The 26,458-nt window shown below is 40.7% G+C and overlaps 1 protein-coding gene across 4 annotated transcripts in view; it reads right to left on the bottom strand.

Moving 5' to 3' along the window:
* Positions 1-20,394: 20,394 nt before the first annotated feature.
* Positions 20,395-26,458, bottom strand: part of CTNND2 (catenin delta 2) — a 974,640-nt gene continuing 968,576 nt past the window's right edge. For all 4 annotated transcript variants that reach the window (XM_049767900.1, XM_049767903.1, XM_049767899.1 and 1 more), the window contains one exon: positions 20,395-21,605. In XM_049767900.1, coding sequence (XP_049623857.1) covers positions 21,345-21,605 — 261 coding nt within the window. In that variant the 3' untranslated portion in view covers positions 20,395-21,344. The remainder of the gene's footprint in view (positions 21,606-26,458) is intronic.

The raw sequence follows: 26,458 nt of genomic DNA, 5'->3' as shown, positions 1-26,458 counted from the left end.
AAATCACTTCTGGAGTGTCTAGATAAGAATCCTTGTTGCTCAATGTGATTTGAGAAGTTCTTCTACACCCAGGTGGAATTTGATTCTCAGGAGATAGAAAAGGGAACCGTTGGAGAAACTGAGGACAACAACCCCCAACACCATAAAGTAGAATTTACAATGGGCAGTCAGTTTATGTGATAACTTTTCCATGTGTTAAGATGCAGGAGTGGAGACATCGTGCAATGGTAAATGAAAATGTCCATATTTTTTCTTTACATTGTTTCCTTTAAACCGTAGAGAACTTTTTTCTGCGTTGTTGGTAATGGGCAAGAATTAATTTCTATCAAAAATTAAACTTGTAATTGAATTTAAAAAACAAACATGCACACCAACACGGTAGAGTCAATGATTTATGAAATAACACACATCATCTCCAGCCATCTAAACAAATTTCATCTCCAGCCATCTAAAAAAATGTCATGTCCTTGTGAAAACTCACAGGGCACACTCTCTAAGAGCTCCTATCACTGCTTCTAATCATTCCCATGATCTCTGGAGCACACACACATAAAAAAGTACTCGTGACCCACAGTCAAATTTCTTTTGGAATTCATTTTAGGAGTAAGAGATCCACTCCACTTCACTCAGTGGGCTCCAGGAGAATAGAGCCTCCATGCCCAGGTGAGCTCAAGTAATGATAATCCACAGATCCATATCAGCAACGAAGGAATGAGGCCTCAGGCCAGCCAGCAGGGGACCATAAAATAGGATAAGCCCAAATTCTGATCTTTTAAAGAGCAAGTGTTTAGATAGAGAAGAGATGACAAAAAAAAAAAAAAACAAGGGGAACGATCCCATAGACAGCACTAAGCAAACCACCACAGCATTTGTCTGTCTCAACAGAAGATCTATGTTCTGGATAAAGAGGGTGGGTCTTCCTTTCTGGTGTCACTTGTGCAAACTACTTGAGGAATGCTCTCACATTTAGTTTTTATTACAGGAGTCATATATGTCTGTATATGACTGGATGGAGAAAGGGGGAGAGAGAGAGAGAAAAAAAAGAGTAGAGGAAAGAAGGAAATGAAGGGGAGGGGAGAAGAAGGAAATGGAGGGGGAAAATGGGGGGGGGGGAGAGAGAGATGGCTCACTTCAGGAGCACATTTAGCCCTCCACACTCTGGGATGTACTATGTACTAGACATGAGAAACATGGGTGAGATGACTGATGTAGAAGGAGTCAAGACAAGGAGTTGGGGGCTCCACTCTTCTGCCAGTTAATACAAGACTTATATGAACCTCTGAAAACAGAGAAGTGCAGGCATGAGATACAAGGATGCTAGCAGGGAAGTCTCCCTTGACTCAGTCTAGAAATGTGCTTTCCAAGCAACAAGTAAATAACATAGACTGCACACTGATACCCATCCAAGGCTGATTCCAAGGCCAGGCTGTCTACTCTGGCTTTTCAAATATAACAATCACCAAGTGGAGATAACTGGGATCTACTCTTGGAATCAATAATTCCCCAGGGCTTCTCACAGAACTCCAAGAAACACTCCATACTAGATCTTGGGTTGATTATAACAATCATTTGGGAGGGAACCAGAGGGAAGAGGAACAAGGTAAGGGCTACAGAAAGGGTCTCTTCAGCACCCCCGTATGCTTCCAGACCATAAGTTCATAGACTGTCCCTTGGAGGGTTGCAAGGATCCATTGTTCGGGAGCACTTGGTTAAACCTCTAGTGCCTGGTGAATGCATTCATATACCAGTCCTCTCCTCCACTGGAAGTCCTGCCCTCTAGTCACAGGATTGGTTCTCTAGCATCAAGCCTACTATATACAGTTACCTAGGAGTTTTCTGAAATGTATCAATATAACAAAACACTCCTTTAGGCAATCCCTGGTATTTTAGAACCTCTTTGCCAGCAACATAGATAAAGATTAAGTAAATATTTCCTATTGCAAATACCTCCTTAATACCACTTTAGTAAAGGCACATCTATAAACCTTTTCATTCCTCCACCACTTTCCTGGCTTCTGGCTTTCTCCACTTGGATGCCTCAGCATTGCCTCAAGGCCAAAATAATCTTTCCTGAATGTGTCCCTATTCTATTTTTTACAGTTGAGTAGAATTAATTTATAACCCATGGTAGTCCTGAATTTGAAACTCCCCAAAGGCCTGACTCTAAAACAAAAATTGTATATGCTCTAGTGTTTCTATTAGCATTTTATGCTCCTATGACATATGACTCAAATAGCACAACAATAAACTTTTTTCCAAAACTTTAATCTAAATGAACTCCCCAGAAATCCATGTCAGATTTATCTGTAACTTCACAGGCCTCTGCCAATTGCTCAACATAAACTTGAAACTTAGGAAATTTGCTTCTCAATCTTGTTCTTTTCTCCAATCTCAATTTCTCCCTGACTGGTTCTCTCTCATATTGACAGGATCAGGAAACAAATCTTTACAGAGAAGTTTTGTCCTTCTAGGTATCAGGTATTAATAAGACTAAAGAGGTCCCAGCTTTTCATAGCAGATGTAAAAGTGGCAACACACCCAAGGATTGTTGGCAGAAGAAGCCCACGTTCTTCTGTTCTGTCTACAATACAGAGGACACCAAGGTTCATAGTAACACCTAAAAACCAGTTCCCCAGAAGGAAACCAACAGTCCTGGCTTCCCTTGTCTTCAGGGACCTCTGCAGGGATGTAGGGTTCTGTGGCTCAAGAAATCAAGTGGAGGTCAGTTCAGTTCTAGACAAGGGGGCTGGATCTTCCAAAGAAGAACCCATCCCTTAGATAAAATATCTATAGACAGACACAGTTATTATAGACAGACTGATAACCAGCCCTTCATTAGCTGGCCTAGACTTCCTACTACCCTCTCAAGTGCCTCAGGAGATCTCTTTGCTTGGGGGATCAGGAAGGTGAGATAAGGGAAATGTTCCTGATAAAAGGCATCACCTGGTATGGAAGTATTGAAGGGAGACCTAGGTGGTGCCAATAAACTGGATGTCCCAGTTCTGCTGGATCCTACCCTAGAAGCAAATCATCTCTGTATGGTCCATATTCTTGGAGCATAATTGAGAACTGCTCACTTACTTGACTTTGTTAAAATAGTATAAAAGGGGAAGGCTTCAGCCTGTTTTGCTATTTAAAATCTTTCCCTGAATTTAGTCATCTGCTCTCCTGTCCCTTCAGTTTTGACTGCGTGAGGACAAGAACTCGTATGACTGCCCTGTTCAACACTGTTTACAAAAAAACTCCATGACTGGAGGTGGCTGGAGTGGTCACAAATTCTTGTATTATTTGCCTCGAGAGCCTCTTTGTGCCATAATAATAGACTTTTAGCCATTACTGTTTATTCACTCTTTTAAAACCTATTTCCTAACTTGAAGATTGTTCCTTCATCCAGGTCTCTTCAGTACTGTCTCAAACTGGATTCTAAATGCTTTCTGATATGTTATCTAACATAAAGTACCACCACTGCTAAGGAAAAAATAGAGAAAGAAGAATAAAAAATAAAAATGTGACAAAAATAGGAAAAGAAATGAAAGTGAAAGAATGTGAGAAAGAAATGAGAATGAAAAAGATAAAGAGAAAAATGAAATAAAGAAAAGAATGAAGAGAGGAAGGAAAGAATCCTATTTAGCTGTTCTGTATACCACACAAGTTCCTAGTGCTAACTCTAGTTTACTCCTCTGAAAGGCTATCCCCCGTTCTGACAGATGGGCTATTTTGTTATCTTTCTAAAAGATTCCCCAATGTTAAGAGTCTACTCCCAAACTTTTTCAATACTTGGATCTGGTAGTGCTGAGGGTCACCAGAGTCACCCCTGCAGGGCTACCTGGTGGTGCTTGGCAGAGCAGGGGTAGGGTGCAAATGACTGAACATGCACTGTATCCCCCCCTTTTTGAGTTATCTTCCCAATCCCAAGAAGCTATCTTCCAAGGAAAAAAACTGCCAGAGTAACAATTGCATAGTGACAAAACATTTAGTTTATCCTGAGAATATGACAATTTCCATCATCCCGATTGAACAAGAAAATGTCTGTTATGACCTCCAAGATCTTTACTTGAGGCAGGAGCCATTCAAGAGGCCAGGAAATGCCAAATAAGAGAGAGAAAAGTAACGCTAAGAACTGTGCTTGGACAGTGCTAGTCTCCAATCTCTCTGTGGGCCATGATACTCAACTTCCCCTCTGCAGGGTTACTGGGAGCTAGATGGTGGGTCATGGGGGCCACAAGGTTCTCTCTCTGATCACTATAAAGCCTCTGAAAATTCACCTTCTTTATCCCCAATGTTATTCAGCAAAATACTACAATTATTCTGGGAGGAGAAAGGATGAAGGACTCCAAATTTGTGGCAGGGTGAGAATGTTGGGACTTGGGTGGCAGGTAGAGGCTGCAAATAGGCATTTAAAGGGGTCAGAGCCTGTGCTCCTAAAACTAGCATGACCAGAATAATATCAAATAATAAAGAAAAAGGTGGAATATAGAGTAGAATAATGTGTAGTTCTCCACATACCTGATGGAAACCATAGGAGTCATGACCATGGGTCTGGGTGTCAAGACAGATCTTGGTTCAGGGTCTGTTGTGGCCCGCCTGGTCTATGGAAATGAAATCCAGGAGGGCTGGGGCAGGGGTAGTTGGGCAGGGATCAACTACAAATTTCAGGGAATACTCTCTTCTCAAGATTGAAAGAGAGAGCTTTGGAGATGATGTTTAAGAAGGCTAGAGAAGGGCTGGAGCAAGATAATACAGTGGGTAGGGCAATGGCCTTGCATATTGCTGACTTGGGTTTGTTCCCTGTTATCCCACATAGTTCCCCAAGCCCACTAGGAGTGATTCCTGAGTGCAGAGTTGGAGGAACTCCTGAGCACCATCAGATATGCCCCCCCCAATATTGGAGAATCTATCTATTATATCAAGGAAATAGTTTGATCCTCAGTATTTAAAGGCCCACATTACTGCCAGGTTTAGCTCAAATAAGTGTAATCATTATGGGGCTTGAATAACAAACCATCAGACTCTCATAATCTGGCCAGGTATCAATGCTCAAGGCAATTTGAGCATTGCTTGGGAGACAACATACCCCCCCCCCCCAAAAAAAACAAAAAACAAAAAACAAAACACTGGGAGCTGGAAAGAGAGCCAGTGATAAGGATTGTCAAAGAAATTCTGACCTTCTCAATGAGAAGATCTTATGCAATGGCAGTGGGTGGAGTAATCTATTTAGCTCCACTGTTGACTCATGATTGGACATGGGCGGCTGCTTAATTACCCAGTTTGGGTTCCTAAATGCTGACTTCCAGGCAGCCGCTTCATTTTATGTAAGTCCCACTTAAAACCACATTACTGGAAATAGAGCTTCCTTGGAATGATTCACACCATATGTTGGAGACTGTGGAAAGAAGAGGACAAGGAAAATGAACCTGAAAAAAATCTGTTTTCTTTTTTTTTTCTTTTTTTATTTACTTGTTTTTTTGTTTGTTATTGTTGTTGGGCAACACTCAGTAATGCTCATGGGTTACTTCTGGCTCTGCACACAGGAATAATTCTTAGCTCAGGGACTAGATATGATGCTGGGAAATGGACTTGGATGAGCAGCATGCAAGGCAAGCATCTTACCTGCTGTGCTATTGCAATAGCCTTTGAAGATAAGTTTCCCCCCTCTGAGTGAGCTTGCTCAAAATCTCAAATTTGTGTTCATGTGTGGGTCTTTAAGAGCTCTCTGTCTAAGCTCAAAATAAAGGTTACAAGACATGTCATAAAATTCTTCTTAATTGGATTATTTTCAAAGTACAAGCAAAGGACTGTACTATTTCTCAAGAACCACAAACTAAAAGTGACCTTCAGAGGACATGATCAGAACCTTCTCTTTCCAATGGCAACATGATGATCAGGCAAAAGTACTCCCCAGAAACCCAGCAACTGACTTCTCTTTTCTTTCTTTGCTCCACTTTTGTCTGTGAGACTTTGAACACAATATTCTTGAATGTTCTGTTCGACAGGGTTAAGCATGTTCACATTGCCATGCAATCAATCTCTGGAACTTCTTTATCTGCAAACCTGGAAGTATGGGTCCATTACAGAGCATCTCACTATCCTCCCCAATAGAACTGTGTTGTAATTTTTGTGTATGTGTGTGTGGAATCAAGTTTTTTTTTTCAAAAGTCTTTTTTTTTAATATAGATGGCCTTTCAGTAATTTTTGCAGGATTGGTTTAATAGTCTAAAATGCTGTCAGCTCATGTTTTTCTGAAAAGGTACTTATCACACTGTCAAGTGTAAACAATAGCTTTGCAGGGTGGTGGACTCTAGGGTGAAACTTTTTTCATTCACTACTTTGAATATGTCATTTAAAATTTTTTTTAATTTTTTGGGTTAGACCCACAGATGTTCAGAGATTGGGTATGAACTTAGAAATTACTCCTTGTATGTTTGAGGAACCATATGGGATTCTGGGAATTGAATCTAGGTTGGTCATGTATAAGGCAAGCATTCTACCTGATAGACTCTCTTTCCTTGCCATGTCATTCTTTCCTGGCTTGTGAGATATTATACTGAATAGCAAGAGGAATAATGTTCAAATTCTAGGACTACCAGAAGGAGAGGAAGAGAAATGAGAAAATTATCTGGCAGAGGATATTATAATGTCTCAGGTACTCATAAGGTTATCTGGTTAGTGTTGCAGATGGTCAAGATGCATATAGTGATCAGAAGATGCTAGAGAAAAAAGGTGCTCCTAGAGCCATGTGGATGGTTCTATGCCTAAAGGCAACTGCTCTGCCAGTATGAAGCCATGAGAAATCTTATGTGCTGAATGTGGTCTATGCCACACGTAGGCAACACAAAGGAAGGTATAATCTCCAGTGCACAGTCGGGTATGTGTGGTCACCCTAAAGAGTATGTGACCCATGCGAACATATGTACAAGCAACACAACTAAAGTGGTATGATTTCCAGTAAACAAAACAACCAAGCCTGTATGATACTGAACTATTGCAAAAACCCTCACCCACCAAGGGAAGGGAAAGGGTGGAGAGGTGGTGCTGTTAGAACACAAAAGTTCCCCTCTGACAACTTGGTTATTAAAATTTTTCCTGAGTAGGAGAATACATTCTCCACTCAGATGATTACCTTTACATATAGTATAATCTCTTTGTCATGTAGCATTGTGCTCAGTGCAGAAAAGATAGGCAGGAGTCCACTTAAGACAGATTATTAATATAAGCTGCAAAAGTAACCTATGGGACAATGCTTACTTTTAAGAGAAGTCCTAGAATTCTTGAGAAATTCCAGTGACCAGTCAACAGGTATCATGGTTTTGGGTCACATGTTCACTACAGAAATATGCACCCTAATAAAGTACCCCCTCATGAGACTGAGGATGAGAGGCAGAGGACTATTGGTCTTCATTCAAACTTTTGTTCCCTCTTCAAAAGGACCTTATTCTCTCAGCCCTTGCTCCAACACCAGGTTTGAGGAAAATTGGCCATGTTTCTCCACTTGGACCTTGGATTTTGACTGGCTGAAAAGGAAGGATACATACCAGGAAGAGACTCAGCTACTGAGTTCTGGTTGCCACTCATAATGCACCATTGAAGATAGGGTGAGTGTGGTTTTTTTTTTTTAAATCTCTGAGGATATCTAGGTGCACATTTGCTTTGATTATAGCATCTTCATTAGGATCTAGTCTAAGTCCTGACTTTTCCTATGTGGACACTAGTACAATGGATTTTGGAACTGACATAGTGATATAGACAACTGACTTATGTTTAACCAAAACTGAATACAGAATTTATTTTCAGGATGCAGAATACCTTCTTCCTGAGCAGTGCTGCCATATTATAAGCAAAACCCCCTCCTAGTGCAGAAACTTCGAGAGTAGATTTTGACCTTGGGGCTTTCTCCTCTGTGCTCAAAAACAGCCTCTGAATCAGCTGGCAGCTCTGTAGTTGGGTGTAAGCATTGTGCCTAGATTCATGGCTTCAACAATCTTAGCAATACATGTTTCTCTGCCTTATCACAGTCAGCAATTCCTCCTTACTTGGAAAACTCATTGTCTTGGCTGCACTATTTGATTCAGTAGCCCCTGATCATTGAAGTAGTACCTGAACAACTGGTATCACTTTATCAAATGGAGAATGATGTTGAAAATACCTTACATGTAGATTCAAGTCTTTTTTTGTCTGTCAAGTACTAATGCCAAAGACCAGCAATTTAAAAAAAAAAAGAGCCTCGCTTAAATTCCAGGTTTTATTTATTCTTATTTTCAACAGTATGAATTTTCCCTTAGAAATAAAATCTCCCCTGAGTTCTGCCATTGTTATTGGATATTTTCATGACCTGTGTCAGCATTATCTAAATCATATATTTCCCGAACAACTTTGCCAGCGCCATCCACATTTCCATAAAAAGGCAGTTGTGATCAAGGTGCAGGAGGTATTGAGTTGACAAATGGCTTTTTCTAATAGGAGATTTGGAAGCAGCATCTGCTTTCATTAATTTTATAACTTCTTTTTCGTTTACAGTCATCAGCTAAATATGGACCCGCTGTGCTTATAATTCATTTGTTTGAAAGATGAGCACCCTCCATGCAGGGCAGGGAGCAGGGCCATGTTTATGGATGAGCACACATCCTTTGCAAGTGAAGTGGGTTGTGGTGACAGAGCAGAAGTCCCATCGGACTAAGAAGAGTGTCACCTGAGCCAGGATGCAAGCAGAAAAAGCAGGATCTTGGAGTCAACACTCTTGTGACTGTGGAAGATAGAAAATGCTGTTTTAATAAAGTACCATGGACTCTTTCTTTTTAACAGAAAATAACCTATTCTGGCCTGTAATTGAAAACCTATCACTTGGAGTTTCTGTTGGGAATTGCTTTGAGTCAAGGTATATATTCAAATGTCTGAATGGTGCACTTGACTCATCACTAGGAATTACTCTGGGATATTTTTATGGACAGGCAGGCAAAGAGTTTGTTGTGTATGTCCTTGAAAACAGGCATGAGAAAATGAAAAAAATCAAGAAGCAACTAAACAGATTGGCTAGGAACATAATAGGTGAGACATGAAACTCACTTTTGTTTATCCTGGCAGGAAATTGAGGGTGTTGAAAAATAATGTCTAAAATTGAAATACAGCTATTTAAAGACTGAAAGATTGGTTAAACTTTTTGGTCAACCAATAAAAAGCAAAACAGTAGTAGTATTTGGAGAATAGAGGTGCTGAGATATTTACCTAGCATACTAGATGGAGAAACTGAGTCAGGGTGAAAAAGTAATTTAGCATGAAGGTCACTGTATTGGCAATGATAGCATACAATATTAGGAGACCCCTAAAAATGACCAGGCTGTAAGAAATGATGCAGTCATGAAATTTGCTGCATCATGGATGGACTGGAAGATTTTGTGTTAAGTGGAGTAAGTCAGAAAAAGGAAAAATACAGGATATCACTTATAGGTAGTATTTAGAATAATGCATGAAGAAATGCAATGATTTAAATGAGGGTTGTTGAGAATACTTTAGGTCCCAGAGTATAGTGAGGAAAAGGAAAGAATTTGAGTGGAGGAGGAGAAATACAAATATTAAAGGATGGGGGCCAGGGGCCAAGTGGTGTCAGGTTCATTGGTAGTGCTATAAAAGAATGGAACTAAATATTTAAGCCAGAGTCAACAATAATGAAAACATGAAACTCAGACTATAAAAACCAAAATTAGAAAATGGTCTTGTAAATCTGGCAGGCTGGAGGCAGGTGTGGTGGAATGGAATAAACTCTGAGAACACTGGTGGAAGGAGGTTGATACTGATATGAGATTGGTCCTAAAACATTGTATTGCTGAAACACAACTATTAAGAACTTTGTAAATCATAATAGTTTCAATAAAAAATGAAAAAAAAAAAAGACATAATAGAAAGCTTAAATAAAAGCAAGTTAATAAACAGTAAATTTTTGTTTCTGGTTCATACCCAGTGGTGCTCAGGGGTTACCCCTGGCTCTATGCTCAAAAAATACTACTAGTGGTGCTTAGAGGACCATAAGGGGTTCCAGGTATAAAACCTGGGTTGGCTGCATGCAAGACAAATACTCTCCCCACTGTGCTATCACTCTGGCACCAAAACAGTAAAATTTGTAGTGTGCATCAGAGGTTGCCAAACTGATTTGGCCTAATGCCTCTTTTCTGAAAAAAAAAAAAAAATCACTCAGTGGGAATATATATTCTTTAAGTTAGCAAACACAATTGCACCTGAGGCATAGCTACACTTTATCATCCCAGCACTCCGGGAGTCAGTATTACTTATTTTGAAAAACATTGTTCTACATGATCTTTTTGTTAATTTGGGCAACACCCAGGTGTGTTCAGGATATACTCCATTCTTTACACTCAGGGATCTACACTCAGGGGATCAAATGGGGTATCAGAGATCAAACCCAGTTGGCTGTATACAAATTCAAAACCCTACCTGCTAAACTACTGCCCTGGCCCACTAGGATCACTTTTTAATGGTTTGTGTTTGGAGGCCAGATAGATAGTATGGTGGGTAGGGCACTTGACTTGTAAATACTGACCCTAGCTTGATCCTGGCACCCCATATAGTCTCCTGAGAGTGATACTCAAGGCTTATTCCTGGCCCTGCCTTTAGGAATCACTCATTTTTTTTTTTTGATTCTTTGGTCACACCCAGCAGCACTCAGGGGCTACTCCTGGCTCTATGCTCAGAAATCGCTCCTGGCAGGCTCAGGGGACCATATGGGATGCCAGGATTCGAACCAATGTCCTTCTGCATGCAAGGCAAACACCTTACCTCCATGCTATCTCTCAGGCCCCAGGAATCACTCGTGATGGGTTCAAGGGACCATACTGAATATGGTTTCAAAACCAGGTCAAGTCAAGTGCCCTGCCTGCTATAAAATTGCTCTTATCCCTTCCACAGATTTTAAATGTAATTAAAAAAATAGGTTTCTCTGCTTTGTACAGGCTAAGATTATTGGCAAAGATCAAGTACTTATTTTATGATATATATTTTATTTCTCTTCTCCTTTTAATATAATTTGTATACAAGATTTTACACCTACAGGCATCATTGATCTTCTTCCTTAAATCTTATCCTGAAAGAAATCTTTATGATTAGAACAAGGTAAATAATTGGATTTTAAGTGATTATTTGTATAATGCTGAGAAATGTTACAGTACATAAATATACTTCATTGAGTAGAAATTGTATTTATTATATTTAATAAAATATTTTATTTCAAAAAAATATGTTTCTGTCTTGAGCCAGAGAGATAATCTAGAGTTAATGTGCTTCCCTGGGTACATGCTGCTAATCTCAGTGTGTTCCCTAGCTCCACATATGGTTCTTTCAGTACCATCAAGTGTAACCCCAAATACTTTACATCTCCAAATAAAAAAAATAAAAGATATATGTTTGTGCCTTCTGAGTTTTCCCTTTCCCATATATTTAGAAAGATATCTAGAATAGGTGTTACCCTAGAGATCAGTTACTTGTAGTTACCTTGAAGTTACTCTTGCTCTGTAGGTTTGAAATTGAAAGAACGCCTGAATTCATGTTCCATTGTAACCCACCATCATAACCAGGATAGCCAGAGAGAAGGTGAAGAGGTGGAGAAAATCAGGCCTGATGACTTGACTCGGATCCCTGAATCCAACCAGGCCAAAGTCATCTGCCTACTGGATGAGTCAGCTTTATGAACTCCATGAGTAGAATAAATATGTTGACAGCATCCCAGATCATGATAAGTCACAGCACCCATGCATAAGGAAGACCTCAGCCTCACCTGAAAGTTTCATTATTATTTTTGCTTCATGGAAAGATAAAGTCTTACCACCTCTCATCCTCCTTTGCTGAGAGTGTGGAGCCATGAAGAATTGGTTGTGTTTGGATCCTGCTTAGAGCCCAGGGAAGCTCAGTAGTTCATCAAAGGTACAACTACTTAGAAACATGTCCTTTTCTTTTTAGTTTTCTTTGCTAAGAGAAGGAATACTCTAAAATTGTCTTTAGAAGGTCTCTTCTTGACCGAGATCCCCCCCATGCCAAACTCCTCTCGTATTCATACTGGACCCCCTGCAGCGGTGTCTTTTCATACTAATACTCATTTTCATAACCACACAGGTGCATTTGCACCTGAGCAACAAATATACTTTTTAAGTATTATCCAAAAATGTTCTTTATTCTAGGCGGTTCTATATATATATACATATATACATATAATATATATAGAATATATATATTATATAGCCCATGTCATGTATTGCCTCTCCCCTACCCCTGTGTCTCTTCTATCCCCTCATCTCCCAATCCTGATCCGTTATCTTCCCCTAATTTAACTCTCTTTACCCGCAGTTCCTAACTCGGTAGGCACCAAGATTGACCTCCTGCCCCAACAGATCACCTTCCAGCTCCTCAGTGAAAGACGCCCTCTGGGTCCCTGTTCTCATGCTTCGGAAAAGAACTACAACCAGCACACCTGCTGACTCATGCTTGATGGCCCCTCTCACCCCCACCGAATCGTGGACTGTTACACAATACAGAAATCAGCCTCAGCAAAACTCACAGCTCAAAGACAATATATGGTCTTGTAATGCAGCAAAGCATCTCTCAAACTCAATTCCAAGGCCTGTGAATCAAAAAGTACCTTGGCTTTTACTCCCCGCAAGAATATATCAAAAGACTTAACTGGGAGTCTTATATTGCCTATGGAAGCTCAATACCTGTATAATAATACATCTTAAGATGTGTATTCCTAAATATACAAGTAGCCTCCTCCACCACTTGTTTTATTCGAATACCGTTTCTTTTTAACTCAGTTTTATTTATTTGTTCTATTTTAATATATACATTTTTCTCTATCCTTACCATTTTTGGTGCTGCTTGGTACAAAAAGCGTTGACTGGGATAAAAGCTCAGAACAAAACCAGATGACAGAGACTGTGTGTGCAGCCTGTCATCCTTACCCAGAATAGCACCAGCAACACAGTATGACACCATATGTTTTTGTATGGGCACAGTAAAAAAAAGGGGGAAACCATAGACACAGAAACAAGATCTTATCTTCTAGGGATAAGAACTCACTTTTTATAGCAGAAGGGTGCCTCCCATCCTGAACATGTGTCATGTGGATATAACCAGTCCCCAGGAGATTGGACAGTGTTAGTCCAATCCAAAATCCCAGACCCCCAACGTAGAAATGATACAGCTTGGGGCAACACCACAAGGAACTAAGCTCCATTGGGAGATTTATAACACTACTCTGGAACCAACTTGTGCCAGTTTTGATATAACAATGAGGAAAGAAAAACTTGACCTAAGACCAGGCTGTCCTATCATATCACCTAACACTAAATGGAAATCAGAAGAGATATTGTCCTTTGAACTGTGAGAAATAAGAGCACCAACAACAGAAAACTGACTTTGACAACCGTGACTGAACAGAACCTACCTTAGGACTAATAAGGAAAACTCTACCCTAGGCTGTAGCTCAGGACACATAAACAACAACAACAAGATGTCTTATTGCACAGGTCCAACTTGGACAACAGACACTGAGCAGAACCTTTGGATCCATAATATCCTAGGCTTCAGCTTAGGGACTGAATGAAAACAGGGGGCAAATGTTACAGAAGACTGAGCACAACAATGATGAATAGGAACCTCACAGGGATCCTCAAACTTTTTAAACAGGGGGCCAGTTCACTGTCCTTCAGACTGTTGGAGGGTCAGATTATAGTAAAAACAAAAATTATGAACAAATTTCTATACACACTGCATATATCTTATTTAGAAGTGAAGAAACAAAATAGGAATAAATACAATATGTGGCCCGCGGGCCGTAGTTTGAAGACCCCTGCTCTAGAACCTAGAGACTCTATCCTAGACCCTGACCTATAACCTGTGCAAATACCAAGATCGCTAGCTACAGTGGCTTGATTTTCTCACACACAACCAAGAGGAAACTTTCCTGGCATCACAAAAAAGCCTTTGGGATACGGTAATGAGTATATATGGAGCCAGGGGTTGATCCCATGATGGTATGCTTCAAGGATGGAGAAACCCTGAATCTCTTAGGCCACGGGAATTCCCTTTCTTTCCCAATGCTTACTGTGCCTATGCAAAAAAAAAAAAAAAAAGTGGGGGGAACGCCAAAACCTACCACTCTAGCACCCATACTTTTTTCGTGTTTTGTTTTGACTTGTTAGTTTTTGACTTTATTTTCCTTCTCTTTTTTCTTCCACTTTTCTCTTTCTTTTTCACTCTTGTGGTTATTATTTAGAGATTTATTTTTATTTTTTTCTTTTTTCTTCCATTTTTCTTTTCTTTTTTTTTCTCTCTCTTCTTTCTTTTTTTGGTAGTTGTCACCAAATTTTTTTCTCCCTTTTTTCTTATCCTTTTTATCTCCAATGACAGTGGAAAAGATGTTCAATCTACAACAAGCTGTAAAGTGGAGACCAGTTGCACTAGAATTCTGGGGGGTAGAGGAGGGAGATATGGGATGCATACTGGGAACAGGGGCGGAGGGAGGACAGCACTGGTGGTGGGAATGCCCCTCATTCATTGTCACTATGTACCATAAATGATGCAGTGAAAGATTTGTCTTTGGTCACAATAAAAATTAAAAAAAAAAAGACTTAAGGCTACACAGTATACAAAATTCATTGGTTTTCTCAATTTTGGGGGTGATATTTAGGGTCTATTCAATTCATATTGTATATGTTTATGTCTCCTAATAAATATTCTGTTACTGCAATAAAAAAAAGGTCTCTTCTTTAGTACTTGCCCAATGTGATAAAATCCTGATCAATAATTTATACCTAGAATGTCTTCAAACTCCATTTTCCACCTGGCCTGATAGACTGTGCTTCATGGTAATAGAATTGGAACCTCCCTGAATATGCTAACACATGCTTGGTCCCATAGAGATTCCCACCATCTACTTTCTTCCCTTTTTAGGTGACATAACTGCCCTATTCTGTAGGCTAAGAAAGCTAACCTTCTCATAACTGGCTAAAAATTGGGTAACATCAACTTGCTCCCCCCAATAAAAAGCAGTGGGATCTTCTGGTGTTTGTTTGTCTTAAATAAACATATGGACTTCTCATGAGCTGCAAAAAACATCAGTACCCTGAGAAACTTGAATGTGTTGGTGGGTGTGTTTTAAAAGAACACTTTAGGATCATGTTGGGTTGGGAGGCATTGGTTGGAACAAACATTTTTTTTGAGATTTTTCCATACTAATTCCCTGAGAAGCAGCAAGCACCTCTACCTGCCATTGAGTTGAGGTCAATAACCTCTGTTCATTGAGAAACAGTGAATAAATGCAGTAAAACCTCTTCTATATTCTTTCAAGTCACCGCTACCGAGTCCTTGGGGCCATGCTTTGGTTGTGCAACTATGCTCTTGAACTCTGGGCCTTTTATACAGGATTTGATCATCATTTGAAGAAAGCAAGTCAGCTAAAATAAAAGGTGTGTAATGTGGATGTAACGATTGTGCTAACTTGAGGACATGGATTTCTGCTTAAATTCTTCACTTAAAACTCTGTTCTCAAAATGAGTCAGAAGAATTGGGATAGATAAAGAATAATTTCACTCATTTTTAAATATAAAAATTATACTATGGTAATAATATCTAGATATAATAGAGATAAGAGCCAGAATGACCAGTCCATGGTGGGAAGCTTGCCACAAAGAGTAGGAGAGTGCCATTAAGACAGAGAAGGGACTACTGTGACAAAAAGTATTGGAAACGATCACTCTGGACAAGAACTAGGTGCTGAAAGGAGAGAAAGTGATAAACAGGATACCCCTTCAGTAAAAATATTGCAAACCATAGTGTCTAAAAGGAGAGAGAGAGAGAGAGAAAGAAAGATAGTGAGAGAGAAAGGAGAAAGAATGTTTGCACGAGAGTCAGGGAGAGGGAGAGAATGGGAGGAAAACTGGGGACATTAGTGGCAGGAAATGTGCACTGGGTAAGGGTGTTAGATATTGTGTGAATAAAACTCAATTATGAACAACTTTGTATCTGTGAAAATAACTGTATTATGAACAATCTTATAACCAAGGTGCATAAATACAGTAATTAAAACAAGAAAAACAAAGCAAAACTCATATTCCCTAGAATACTGCATGCTTAAAATGGAGTTTGTCTTTCTCTATGCTATGCCTATGATGGATTTGTTTGGGGGACTCTGATTTGCCAGTTCTTACCTACGTTTTTATAGTAGTTTTTTGGTTAGGTTACTGTTTGGAAGGTTCTTGTTTGAAGGTGGCTGGAGACCTTGTTGTATTGACTTGTGAGGCTATTGACTGCCTGCGCAAACCAAATTTTTGTTGCCTGTTAAACACCAGAGATCATTAGATAGCATGTCACAGTGAAGCACGATGATGCACTGAGAGTTCTTTTGCTTAACAAGTCTGTGTGGAGGGTTGAGACCAATGCATTTTCATGAAGATCTTGAGCTGAAGTGGCCATTGGCTCTCTGAAGGATTTCAGGATGGACAGAAAATGGACTCTAAGGCTGAAGGAATCCCACAAACCCAGTTGTCTTAGTACGTGTTTCTCAGGCCCTATGTTGGCAAATCAAACCTCCAAATCCATAAATTTTATGACTCTTGGGTGTGGCCAATGGACCTGTGTCCTAGCTGAGTCTGACCATCCTCTTGCACCCCCACAGAATCTTGGTGAGAAACAGCTGAGCCACCACAGTGAAAACAAAAGGGAATTTGAATGAGACATTGTCTGGTGTTGGATATTGAGAGATATGAGAAAGATGGGGGCGGGGTCAGTAGATTTCCTCAGCTGAAGTGGGTTTGGTCCTAATTACTAAACCTCATCATCAATCATGATCACCAGCAGGCATTTTGGGAGCCCACCAGGCTACCAGAACACACTCAGCTTTAATTTGTTAGCCTTTTCCCAAACAGGTTCTCTAGAGACTTTGCCATCCTTCGCAGTTGGTGAGTTAGTTTTTCCAAAGTTACCTGGTCTTTCTTCTTTTTCCAGGACTGGCTGAAGGGGAGCTAAGTGGAGGTAGCTGGAATTTTCTATCAGGTCAAGGAGAGGCCTTGAAGCTGGGAGGACCTGTAGGTAGGCAAAACTTTCTCAGAACAATGTGGAGCCCTCAGTTCACAGTCTCTTCCCAGGGGAGACACTTCTAGACATTCCACTGCTAGCAGGGGTCAGAAAAAAAACAAAGCAAGAACAGAAATTGAGATCTTTTATATTTTGCTTTACCATCATTATACCTTCTTTATTTTTTTTATTCAGAAATTGAACAAAACTTTCAAAAAATAGTCAAGCCCCATTCCCCACCCCCCAAATCTTCAATGGTTATACAGTGAACTAATGATACCTTCATTTGTAAAGCAGAACACTGCTTTTTCGGAGGGAGGTATGGAGGTGCCTTCAAACAGTGCTCAGGAACCTGGGATCAGTCAGAAATACTTGGCCAACTGGCCAGATAATCTAATGTAAGAAAGAAGTGCTCCTGAAGCACTGTTGTGTTAATCAGAATTACCCTAGTAGTGCTCAGTCATCAGGGTCTCACCAATGATTGCTAGGGAACAATTTGGTGAGGCCAAGGTTCAAACTTGAGTCTTTTTGTGTGTATAACATGCATCCCTGAGCACTGAATGAATTGCTCAGTCTCAGTACTCATGAAGACTTGTCACTAAGGAATGGATTACAAGTTAGCTGTGACTGGTGTGTCTTTTTCTAGGTTATATCTTTTTTGGGGCCACCGTCTTTCCTAAAAATCTACCTTAGAAATTGTTATCTAGTGCCTGGGTGGAAAGGCTGGTAATAGGAATGTGGGGTGGTACAATTAAGTCCATTAGAAAATACTTTATTTCTAAATATGGATATTGATGATGGTGGCAATGTTTAAGCATTTCTTCATCTATTCCTGAAGGTGAAAACTCTCAAGGAAAGTACATGAATGGTTTTTGTACACAGTGTCTGGATTCTACTTTTTACCATAGACAAGGGGTCTATGGAGGCTCCTCCAGGACTAAGAAGAAATAGGAATTTTTTAGTTTCCTTCCTGCACTCCATTTTTCTGAATAATTCTATTCCCAATTGAGCAGGCAAACCAAGAACTGGAGGGGGTTTGAGGGCCACAATTGGTCACTTTGGCACAATGAAAACAAAGTGAACAAATATTTTTTGCCACTTGAAGTTTTCCCCTCTGATACATTGATGTCATGAATATAGAAACCATGGTCAGCTAATTTTTGCACCTATGATCACAGAGACTGTGCGGCTTTGAGGTCATTTTGCAATTAAAATAATAAAACTTCAACTTACTTATCTCTCTACCATCTATTTTATTCTGTATTAATTCTTCATCAGTATCTTATCTGCCTTCTATGTATGTATGCATGTATGTATCTTCAAGTCTGATCTACTGTGGAATAACACTGGACACAGCAGATATGAATGTGAATTTTCTATGAGAGATGCCCTTGCCTTTCAAAAGTTGGAAACTGAAGCCATATTCAGAACCACAGATGAGAAAATATGCATAATATATCAATCTGTAATGTACATCAAACACTTTCAGGCTGCAAAGGTGCCAACTTTCAAACTCCTGCTGCAGAGGGCCCCTGAGAGAGTGGTGGTGGTGGGATACATATCTTAAAGACCTGCCCAGTGGCCATCTAGCCAAAGCACCTAGTCATCGCTGGCATTTTCTAGCAGGCAGACTGGTCCTGATTCAAGTGACCATCTCAGATTTTTGTGTGCACTTTCCCCTAAGGAGATGACTATCACCATTGGTGTATCAAAGACAAAGGCTTTATTCCTGCTGGTCATTTCGTGCATCTTTTATTGGGAATAACCTATCTGCCACTAGACTGTGAATTCATGTAGGCATTGGGGCAGGAGGGAAATAGGAAAGTTGTTCATCAGTATGAACATTGATTGCTTTTTCCAATGAGCAACTCTAAACACCAATGTATAGAAAGAGTTTTCTTCCTTGCATCTTTTTTAGAAGCTACTCAACTACTTGACTCATCTCATTTCTCTCTCCCTACTTACCTGGCATGTGTAAAGGAATGGGCCTGTGTGACTCTATAAATAGTTGTAACTTTTCCACTCCTCCCTCTCTGTGGTCAGAAGTTTGTATTCATCCATATGGCAGGACCTGTGTTCCAAGAGTTAACTGTAGCACAGATGTCCTTGTTTTGCATGCAAGCAGAGACCCTAAATCCTATAGGAGAGAGAATGTTTCTGCTTGAGAAGGAACTTTTCAGTCCATGTACATGTTTCCCTGGGCACAAGTCAAGCCTGGGAATGAGTCCTGTTGTTCAATTTAATCTTCCTGGACTTGCCCCATCCACCTTATGATCTCATGCTTTGATGAACTTTACCATTTGCTTCAGTGACACATATGAAGACACACTGTATTCAGGGCTTCACCTCTTTCTCTCTCTGGAGGAACTGAAACCTCCCAAGGAGCGAACCCAGACTTTTGGAGACCTTGTACACAGTGCCACAAGGTCTAACTTGCACCTAATTAGTAGAACAATTCATATGTAAATTGCAGTCTATTGCACTAGTCTGGAAATTAGCTCTTCATTTGCAAAAAATTATATATATGCATGAACAATGAATCTTTAGTTGTTAATTTGGAGAAGGAACCCTTGATTTTAGTCTGAGCTAAATTAAGCTATGTAGGGTAAAGGAAGCAAGTTTTAAAGGAAGATGGCAGCCAATTTCTTTTGTTATTTTTTTATTTTTTCCAAGAACAATGAACATTTACTAGGCACCTATTGGCCTCGTGTCACTTGCATCTAAAGAGCAAAGCTAATTTACCCACAGCCCGTGTTCTTTGAAATGGTTAGCCTTATGTCTTAGATTTGTCAACCACTAGTCTAACATTAGCTTCAATTTTAATCATCTAATCCATAATTGTCGACTGCTCCCTTCCCCACTAACAGGAAGCTTGAGGGACATAAGGTGAGCAGTTGTCATTTTCTGTGGATACTTCAAGTAATTGGCCCCAAAGTGAAATGATTGAGTTGCCCATGGTGCATCATGTTCTGAGGGCATAAGACATGGAAGGAGATGAACCTGGAGAAAGACTGTGTGTCCAAGGAAGTATGCATGTGTAAGAATCCTAAAACTTCACTTCAACTGGCCCTAAGATCCTGAGTCACTAGATGGTGAGAAAGTAGATACAGTAAGAAAAGAACAAACTGATGGACAGTGATACCAGAAACCAAGTGCATACAAAGATGAACAGCAAATGAATTTGCTTCTATCCACATAACATCTCACACAGGTCATTTTGATACATATGTGGACATACACACTCACACGCACACAGACATACAAGCAAGAATGTGTATTTTGTAAGATAGGTCCTTGGAAATAGACATTCTTAGCAAATATGGATGACAGATCAATTGTAATTTATTTTCTTTTAACACTGTATCATCATAAAGAAAACTGGTATAAATGAAAAAATCTATTTCAAATATCTACATCTAAAAGTTTAGGCAGTGAAAAAGCACTTTGTTGACAAGGAGTGTGGAATGATGGATGTTAATTGTCGGAGACTGCTGAATGCCTTGCTTAGTTGCCACAAACAAATTCACATATCAGAACGAACAATACTGCTAAATATTCCTTTTTTTCCCCATTTTTTTTTTTTTTGTTAAAACATACCGGGAGGAAAGAAAAGAAAAGGAAAACTGGAAATCATTACATCTTTCAAAAGTTGGAAATTGAAGCAATATTCAGAACCATAGATGAGGAAACACTGGGGCATTTGTGTAATATACACAATGCGCTTTTCTTCTTTAATCTGTAATGTACATCAAATACTTTACAACGATGCATTAACAAAAGGCAAGAAACATCTCGCTGTACAGAGGAACCCCGATGCAGCTGGAAGCCTAGAATCACAACGGATGAAGAGAGTAAACAAAGCATGAAAAGCCGTTCCCCAAAAGTGTGTGAGCTAAGCTGCCTCCCGTGCTGGCATGAGAATCCCAAAAGCCTCCCCTAGAACCCCGACACTGCCGCCTCTGCTGCCTTCAGCCACGTTCCACATAGGCACGTCTGCTAGAACCAGCTCAGATCGGAAGGGTGTGGATTAGGATGGCTTTAGCTTCTGTCACCTTCCAGATTAATATTGGGGGGAGGGGGGGACATGGAGCTTCCTAAAAAGAGCTCTGGAGATGTCTTACTGGTTATCACCGCCTTCCTAGGGAACAGGCTTTCAAAGAACTAAATTTGCAGGGGGAGAAAAAAGTCAACTGAAAAAGAAAACAAAAAACGCCATGTCTCGTGGTATATGCATGCACATGCTCGGGCCCCGGGGTGCCGCCGCCAATGCTGCCTCACACCCAGGAGTCTGGGGAGGCGGGATAGTGGCTGGTCTCATAGTTCAGTTCACTGTAGGGTCGGGCGGCTGAGTAGAAGTCGACATAGTTGCCCGTGGACTTGAGTCCCAGGTGCATGGTGTACTCGCTGGCAGGAGGACGGTGGTGGACTTGATCCTCGAAGAAGGACTCGTCGTAATTTCTTGTGGAATTCTGAAAAGGCTGGTAGGGCTCGTAATCTTTCCTGCTGGGCTCCTGTGGGACAGGCTGTGCGGAGACCTGAAGGAGGAGAAACATCTAGATGAGGCATTCCTCTGAGCCAGCCTCCTAGGGGCCTGTACATCATCCTGCCTAGTGGTCAGATCTGTTGATGTGACTCATCCACCTGCCTTGGCTTTAACACAGGATCCTGGGGCACCCACTCTCCTGAGATTTGTGGGCTCCTTTCCAACATTTTTTTTCACTGGAGTGCTCCTATCCATAATGGGGTTCTCTTATCCTATCATGCTTTACATGTATGCCCCTGAGTCTATCCTGGGAGCTGTGACTTCAGGGGGAGAAATGCTTCTCTAGTTCAGTGCTTTGCCAGAGTTTTACAAGTGTGGGCTGGTGGTTTCTTTTTCATATTTTTATTGTGGTAAAAGTGAATTACATTTTTTTTGCAGTAATATTTAAGGCAATAGTGACAATGAATGAGGGGCATTCCCACCACCAGTGTTGTCCTCCCTCCATCCCTGTTCCCAGCCTGCATCCCACATCTCCCTCCTTTACCCCCTTCTTAATGCTAGAGGAACTGTTTCCCACTTGTACAGCTTGTTGTAGATTGGATATTGATCCTGTTGTCATTGACTTTGGATTTGGTATTCAAGACTGGTCATTTTTTATTTCTACCTAATGAACATATGATTGTCTTGTCCTGATACCAGGGGAATTTCTAATTAAAAAATAATTGTGGCCAGTAAGTAAACTCAACAGGTTGACTGAGAACCCAGGGTATAATCCTCAGCATTGGACAGTCCCTCAAGATCCACCATTTATGACTCCCTAAGCGTGAACTTGGAGAAGTTTCTGAGTATCAAAGATTTTGTCCCCTCAAAAGGTCATAGCAAATATGTACCACATGGAATCCAGTGTGGTTAATCAGCAACAGCAAGTGCTGTCACAGTGCTGTGCAGTCACCTCCATTATTCAGCTCCAGAATATGACATTCAACTGTTCCACTTAAGCCACTTAAGTGCTGTGAAGCCCTGAACATTGCTGAGTGTGCTCCCCACCTGAGGTCTTTATTGGAAAACAAAAGACTACCCCGTAGGGTGGAGAACAGGTAAGGGACCAATTCAGATGTACTTCTAACAAAGAAGAATTATCTTGAGTAGAATGAAAACTGGTTACTCCAATAGTCCTCCATGCCCCTTGCCCCCCCAAAAGGAAATTAAATATTTGACATGGAAGAGGAGTCAAATGTTTCCTAAGTCATTGCAATGCTTGACTGGCCATGACAATGTGGGGTGAGTTTTGAGCCATTGGTCACTCTTGCAAAGGAGGGATTATCCACATTTTCTGGGAGTCCTTAGGTATTTAAGTATTTTATGCTTGCTCTGCAAGTTGCTGATGAGGGCACCTTGAAGGTAGAGGGTTTCGCATGAGCCTTTTGGATGTGTAGGTTCAAGAATTGGTTTCTCCTCTTGGCTTTCTTGGGACCCAGAGGACCCAGTCTTGGATATTCTTGACAATACTGGCTGGTAGTTTAATATGAGGACCCCAGAATACATTATGAGGTGCAAGGGATATCAAGGCCATCCAACCAGTACTCAGAGAACTTTAAGGCTTGGGGTAATCCAGGGCTGAACCCAGCAATGCTCAGAGATGGTTTGGTGATGAGAAATCTAACTGGGGTCAGTCACAAGCAAGGCCCATGCCATTACCCACTGACTATCTTCATGCTTCCCTCTTTGCTTGGCATTAAGAATGAAAAATCCAAGAGTATTCATGGGGTGATAATGAGCATTTGGGTATTGGGTCTAGCAGCCCTTCTGATGGCCTCTGTGCTCACTTCCCTTTCCAAGTGCCAATACTGTTCTTCAGGGGTGTTTCCTCCTAAGCATGAGATGAAAGTGGTCCCCCTGCATGTGCATACAGGTATGCAGGGCACTGCTGTGAGCATTACTATGGGAGGAGGACTAGTGGGAATGATGGAGTACCCTTAAAGACCATGCTTTGATCACTCCAGAGCTGCTTCAACAAGTCCCTATTCATTTAACTAAAGTTCAGCTCGGAAATTGGTTTTGGTTAATAGATAATGATTTGTAATTAGTACGTTGTGTGTAAATGAATGTCTCTAATGGCCTGAACAGAATTCTCCTCTCAAGTAAGTGAAACTTCCTCTTTTAATATGTAATTGATTTACATGAGTAATCTGCCCATTCATGAAAGAAATCATGAACCTCATCATGGCCACCACCTGCTGAATGCTTCACTGACAGGGGATTGGTGGCCAGTGAATGTGGTTTCTGCCCTTCTGGGCCAAGTCCAAGAGTATATGAAATTCAGGAGCTATGGAGCCTGGCCAGGCATGAGAGGGCTATTTGGATTTAGTCTGTAACACCCTCAATTTAGCATTCTAGGATCAGGTTTATCCTTTGCTGATATTTGAAGAGTTGTGTGTGGTGTGAGACTGTGCTGATTCCCACATTGGGCATACAGGTATGTAGGTAAAAGGTCAGTGTTGCTTAGTATGACCTATTCACCCACAAGGAAATTAGTATTGCTTGGGCTTCTATTTTAGTAGGCACTCCAATAAACCTTTACTATATTCTTCTTTGCTTAATCTTCAAATAAGCACCTTTCTAGCCATATATACACTGATTCATCTTTCTTCTTTTCTTTTTTTTTTTTTTTTTTTTTTTTGATTTTTGGGCCACACCCGGCAGTGCTCAGGGGTTACTCCTGGCTGTATGCTCAGAAATAGCTCCTGGCAGGCACGGGGGACCATATGGGACACCGGGATTCGAACCAACCACCTTTGGTCCTGGATCGGCTGCTTGCAAGGCAAACGCCGCTGTGCTATCTCTCCGGGCCCATCTTTCTTCTTTTCTATTCTTCATCTATTCACTCCATCCATCCATCCATCCATCCATCCATCCATCCATCCATCCATCCATCCATCCATCCACCTACCTGCCCACTCTCATCCAATTACCACATTAGAAACAAAAAAATGGACTAAAGATCAGAAAGACATCTTCTAGGAATCTGAGCTAGTGAAAGATAAGAGTAGAATTTAACACAGATTATACTAACTCCAAAGTCAACTTTCTCTCCATCACACCAGCTCAGTCTCAGAGCCAATAGCCCAGAGGATCTCAGTGATTCAGATTCTGTGATCACAAGGGAGGTCAGAAGACAACAAAGACCAAGAATTTTTGTGTGTTACTCTTGTAAGATGTTATAGAGGCACCTTTGCCATAGAGAGATGTTTATGGTAACTCACCTATAAGGATGGTTATATATACTCTTATAGGAGTATAAGGAAGCTTATACTTTTTATCTTTTGTAAAAGATAAAGTCTTATCTTTGTAAAACTTGTTTGGAATTTCTTAGAATGTTATCTCTGGGATATTTGGAGGTTGGACAAAAACCTCAGTGTCATAATTTTATAAACTCTTTTAATTCATTTGTGTTGTTTATAAAGTTCCAGATCAACCATCCTTGAGACAGATTTGCCAAGACAATGTAGATAAATTCTCCTGTAGGGGTGATGGGCATTATCTCTAGAGGAACCGAATTTTTTCCCTGGCCTAAGGATTGGGTTATGGCAAGTAAAATACACGCCTAGGGGCTGGGTAGATAGTATAGAGGGTAGGGAACTTGTCTTGCAGTCATCTAGCTGGCTTAAATACCAGGAACCTCATATAGTCCTCTGAACCCTGCTAGAAATGATCATAACTATACCTTAATAGCAGAGGGTTTAGTTCCAAGACACCTTTTCTGGGGGCAAATGCATACCCAATGGTGTTCAGGGCTTACTTCTGTCACTTCACTCAGAGATTATTATTTCTGAGCAAGAAACTGGTTTGGTACTACCTGGTTTATCAGTCTCTCAGGGAGTTCTAATTCATCTTCAATTTGAGACACCCTGGTCCAGAGGAGGCCAAAAAGGATAAGAGAAGGTCAGGATAAGGTGTTCATCTTTTTTGTTTTGTTTTGTTTTTTCGGGCCACACCCTTTTGATGCTCAGGGGTTACTCCTGGCTACGTGCTCAGAAATTGCCCCTGGCTTGGGGGGACCATATGGGACACTGGGGGATCGAACCCTGCTCCTTTCCTTGGCTAGCACTTGCAAGGCAGACACCTTACCTCTAGTGCCACCTCGCCGGCCCCAAGGTGTTCATCTTTAGGTTTAGATTTTTGGAAATGAGGCCTCTGATCAAGTTTAGGATCCCATCTATACCCTCTACCCCTGAGGTACATCTCCACCTACTAAAAGATTAAACCAATGGTGCTCAGGGCTTATTCCTGTCTCTGCTTTCAGAGATTATTATTGGGGCTCAGGGGAACATATGAGATGCTGATTGACTTGTCCAAGGCAAACACCCTATCCATTGTGCTATCACTTCAGCCCTAAATGATTAAAATAATTTACTGACTCCTAGTATGAAATTCAAGGCACATAAAACCCATTTTACAGAGTGATTGTTCCTTTCAAGAGTCCTTCAGTTCAGAATTGGAAGCAGCACAGAGAGCTCTAAGTGGTCATATTGGAGAAGTGAGAAGACTGAGGAATTCATTTTCCATAGTCAGAGGATTTCAATCATGGCCTCTTCCTGCTAAGGGTTTTACTTTATTTGGACAGGCAAAGTGAAAGGTTAAAAGGTTGGGGGGTCAAGTCTCGTGTATGACCTTGTCTACTTGTATGACCCTTGCACACATTTACTGTCCCCTTTGTCTTTGGCAAAACCAAGAGTAGAGGCAGGTTAAGATGATGTGAAACATTGTTAGGCAGGGTGGGTGTCACAACCAACACAAGATGTTTCCTAGAGGGTCCCTCAGAGGATCTCCCAAAGGAGAAATGCATGGACTAAAAGTTCAGTCCACCGTCAGTCATTTCACTTGATTATAAATGATAAGAGAAAG

The sequence above is a fragment of the Suncus etruscus genome, chromosome 2, assembly GCF_024139225.1.
Source record: "Suncus etruscus isolate mSunEtr1 chromosome 2, mSunEtr1.pri.cur, whole genome shotgun sequence".
NCBI lineage: Eukaryota > Metazoa > Chordata > Mammalia > Eulipotyphla > Soricidae > Suncus > Suncus etruscus.
Note: the sequence above shows the minus strand (reverse complement) of the source record. Positions and strands in the feature narration are given on the sequence as shown.